Here is a 3,989-nt window from a genome sequence, read left to right on the forward strand (position 1 = left end):
TCTCTCTCTCTCTGTCTCTCTCTCTGTCTCTCTCTCTCTCTCTCTCTCTCTCTCTCTCTCTCTCTCTCTCTCTCTCTCTCTCCCAGCACTATTAACAGGTTAATAATAATTAAAACGTCCCTTATGGAAAGACCCTGAGTCATAGACAACCGCCAAGCCAACGCTCTGAACACAAAAACTATTTACAATGAAACTCAATTAAATCACAGCAGGGTTAGGGGGGGTCAGGGTTAGGGGGGGCCGTGGCAGGTTTGTGCGTCGCAGAGCCGCGACTCTCTGTTCGTGTGTGTGTGTGTGTGTGTGTGTGTGTGTGTGTCAGTGGAGGCTGGTGACTTCCAGAATTGAGGAGGCCAATTTTTTTTCCGCTTGCTCGCTTCACTCGCGATGGAATGTTCCCTGTTCTTCTTATCTGTCTTTGTTAAAAATTATTAATTTGTGTTTGGCGGTACTGAAGGGATTGGGACACTCTCAGGATGGTGGATGAAGCAGCTTTTATTGCCTGCACAATGGGTCATCAAATAAACAAAACAATTGGCATGAATCTCTGGTCCGCCTGCAGCAGCTATTGTCCCTTCTGCTCAGGCTCACAACATTCACCACAACATACTACATACAATCAATGACATGTCAAAAGCACTCAAACACTATGTCAATCAGACACACAATATACAATTCAGAACAATCCTTCATCCATTTCTAATATTTATCCTGCAGAACAGCACTCATACACGCGTGTGGCGGAAAAGGGTACTACACGTGGAATGCAACATGACGTTACTGACTAGCCATGCCCTAGCTCGCGAATGCTAGCAACACCACGAGTGGACTCTTACAAAATGCACCAAAACATGTAATAAGTTACCTGCACAATGGGTCATGGTCCGCCTGCAGCAGCTATTGTCCCTTCTGCTCAGGCTCACAACATTCACCACAACATACTACATACAATTATTAATTATTAATATTAAAAATAAAACTGTTCAATAAATCCTAAATGTTGTCTACCTATTCGATGTATAAATCGCGCCAGAATCTCGCCGACTTCCGAGGTCATTTTAGGCAAAAGTATTTGGCCAAATTAGCTATTATTTTCAGGGATAATAGCCATGGGTGTTCTAGCGTGTCCTGCACTGAAGTGACTGGCGTTCATGTGATTGGACGAACAAAATGTCAATCTTTCAGCCCTGGACTCAATGCATGGTGAGGCCAGGCCTCCTGTGCCCACCCATTTTCAGTGATTTGGCCAATCACATATTGCCATGAAAAAAATTGCATTACATTGACTTCTATGAGAAACCACTTTCCGACAGGAGGCCTGGACTTTCCGACAGGAGGCCTGGCCTCCTTCAATAGAAACGGATAGGGATTCTGGCCTGTAGGTGCTTTACAATTGCAATATTGGGTTTTAGCCATGGAAAAATTCAGATTTATGAACAAAACAGAAATAATATTAATATAATATAATATGTTAAATAAATAAATAAATAAAATAAATATAATTATTGCTTTTCTAAATCTCTCTCTCTTCTCTCAAATTATTGGGGAGGCCAGGCCTCCTCCACCTCTATGGAGGAGCCTCCACTGGTGTGTGTGTGTGTGTGTGTGTAGAGCAGGTGGTGGTTCCACAGTAATGCGAGCCTTCGTCCGCCTTCGTCCTTTAAAGAGAACAGCTGATCTTCACACCCTAACCAACCCTAACCCTAACCCACCCTAACCCACCCTAACCCACTCTAACCCTAACCCACCCTAACCCACCCTAACCCACCCTAACCCTAACCCACCCTAACCCACCCTAACCCTAACCCACCCACCCATTAAGTCGGATGCCGGCTTGCGGACCAAAACAGACGTCACAGATCAGATGTTGAGGATGACGACCCCTGGTGGAGATGAAACTACCATCTTTCCTGAACTTATTTTGTATATATATATTAAATATTTGGTTGTTTCTTTAAAACAAGCGTCACTATGCAACATCGTTTGGCACAAGGGTCGTTACCAGAAAATAATTGTTCCCATACGAGGGGAATCTCAATCTCAACACAAGTACAACAAAGACACACACACACACACACACACACACACACACAATCTGACAACAATAACAAAAGAAGACAAACATGGTGAGACCATCAGCGTAACCATAGCTACCACACATATTCAGACCGCCTCTGACTGTAATAACTAGGGAACAGGGAAGCTAAGAGGATTATAAAGGTTTGTTTGTAATCTCCTTTTACTGCTCTGTGTTCTACTGAGAGCCTGTGGAGCTGGGCTCTGTGAACCTCTGTGTGACCTATGACCTCTCAGGACAGGTGCGCTGACCCAAATGGAACAGAACTATACTACTATAACTGTAATACTACTATAACTGTAATACTACTAAAACTGTAATACTACTACTATATATACTACTACTATATACTACTATACTACTATAACTAAACCATAAATCTCTTTGTTGAGTCACACCAGCTGCAGCCTGTAATATCTCTGCCATTCTCACTGCGCTGGTGCTGACCGCAGCTCTGCTTATCTGGCAACTACATGGTGCTGACCGCAGCGCTGCCCTTATCTGGCAACTACAGGACAGAGTGTAGGTGCTCTTCTCTTCTCTGTAGAGGGTTAGGGTTATGATGATATCTGTACGTCCCTGCTGACTCAGTGAGCCTTCCTGCCTGCTCTGTTCTAGCCCTAACTCTAACAGTCCTGGACGGTACGGAGCTGTGATGTGATGTGTCACATGTTCTGAGTAAACCTGGGCTCTGACCTGTGTTACAGTGTGGAGACGTTTCTCTCCATGACAACAGCTTAGCGGAGAGCTTTACTCTGAGGGTTAGAGTAACCCTAACCCTGTCTGGTAACAGGGCTGTCAGCTGTCAGTACCTGTCAAAGACTTTCCATTCAATTTGATTCATTCATTTGCGTCATGATTCAATTTATGAGGGTAGACCTTCGAGTTAGGATTACCACACATACTCACTATTCCTCAGCTTCATATCAGACATACAAACTCAATCTGGCAACATGTTCAAGATAAATGCAATGACCAACACTCTGACATGCCCAAAAAAGAATACCCTCTCTTTTTTATCAATAACTTGTGTTCTCAGTCGACACAATGTCTTCCTAGCTTGCTCACCTTTCTTTCTGGTTCCTCTTTCACCCATAACCCTAACCCTAACCCTTACCTCTCCTCTCTCTCCTTCCTCCCCCTTACTCTCCTCTTCTTTGCCCTACCTCCATTTTGACCCGTCTGTTTTCACCACAGCTGTGTTCTAGGCCTCTAGGGTTAGGGTTAGGGTGAAGTCATCCCTTACCCGGTGCTGACATGTTCGATGGCCAGCCCATCATTTTCTCACACAAGAGATACTCGTTGGGGTTGAGGAAGGGCAGCTGGTCCATCATGGCCTGTTTGGGGATCAGGTAGAGAACCTCGGCGATGTCGCCGTCTTCTATGATGGACATCCGCCTGACCGAGTTCTTGCGTTTGACCCGGTCCAGGACCACCATCTCGTCCCGGGTGGAGCCGCAGAGCTTCCCCAGACTGCTGAGGTTGGGCAGGTTCATGCTGCCCCGCCTCTCCCTCGCCCAACACTGCTGGCAGACCGACTCCAAACGCGAAACCATGCAGGAAACAGAACCACGACCACAACCATGACAGGGAGATAACCGCTAACCGAACGACACGACGGCTGAACCGTAAACCTCCATCAAACCTCAGGCATTAGGGTTAGCATTAGCATTAGGCCTTAGCCTGCTCAGACTTAGCGGCTGACCCTGTGTGTGTGAGTGTGTGTGTTGTCTGTCAAGATGAGCAGCAAGTGCACACTCCCTTAAGCAGATTAAGCAGGTCGTATTTTTAGTGTTTATCTTCAGCGAAGGGCAGGGAGGCTCTCATGACTCTGTCTGTTTACCCTGTGACACGCCTGTGACACGCCTGTGACACGCCTGCCCCTGGGGTACATCAAACAGAGATGCCCCCCCCC

At 46.1% G+C, this 3,989-nt stretch overlaps 1 protein-coding gene across 1 annotated transcript in view; it reads right to left on the reverse strand.

Annotated features, from left to right (window-relative positions):
• LOC308167440 (phosphatidylinositol 3,4,5-trisphosphate 3-phosphatase and dual-specificity protein phosphatase PTEN-like) overlaps positions 1-3,630 on the reverse strand; it is a gene marked incomplete at its 5' end in the record, with an annotated part of 7,561 nt that extends 3,931 nt beyond the window's left edge. Inside the window, one exon of the mRNA XM_080541858.1 lies at positions 3,321-3,630. Within this exon, the coding sequence (XP_080397984.1) occupies positions 3,321-3,630 (310 nt within the window). The remainder of the gene's footprint in view (positions 1-3,320) is intronic.
• Between the last annotated feature and the right edge of the window lie 359 nt (positions 3,631-3,989).

This window comes from Nansenia antarctica, assembly GCF_963989245.1.
Source record: "Nansenia antarctica genome assembly, chromosome: 11".
Taxonomy (NCBI): Eukaryota; Metazoa; Chordata; class Actinopteri; order Argentiniformes; family Microstomatidae; genus Nansenia; species Nansenia antarctica.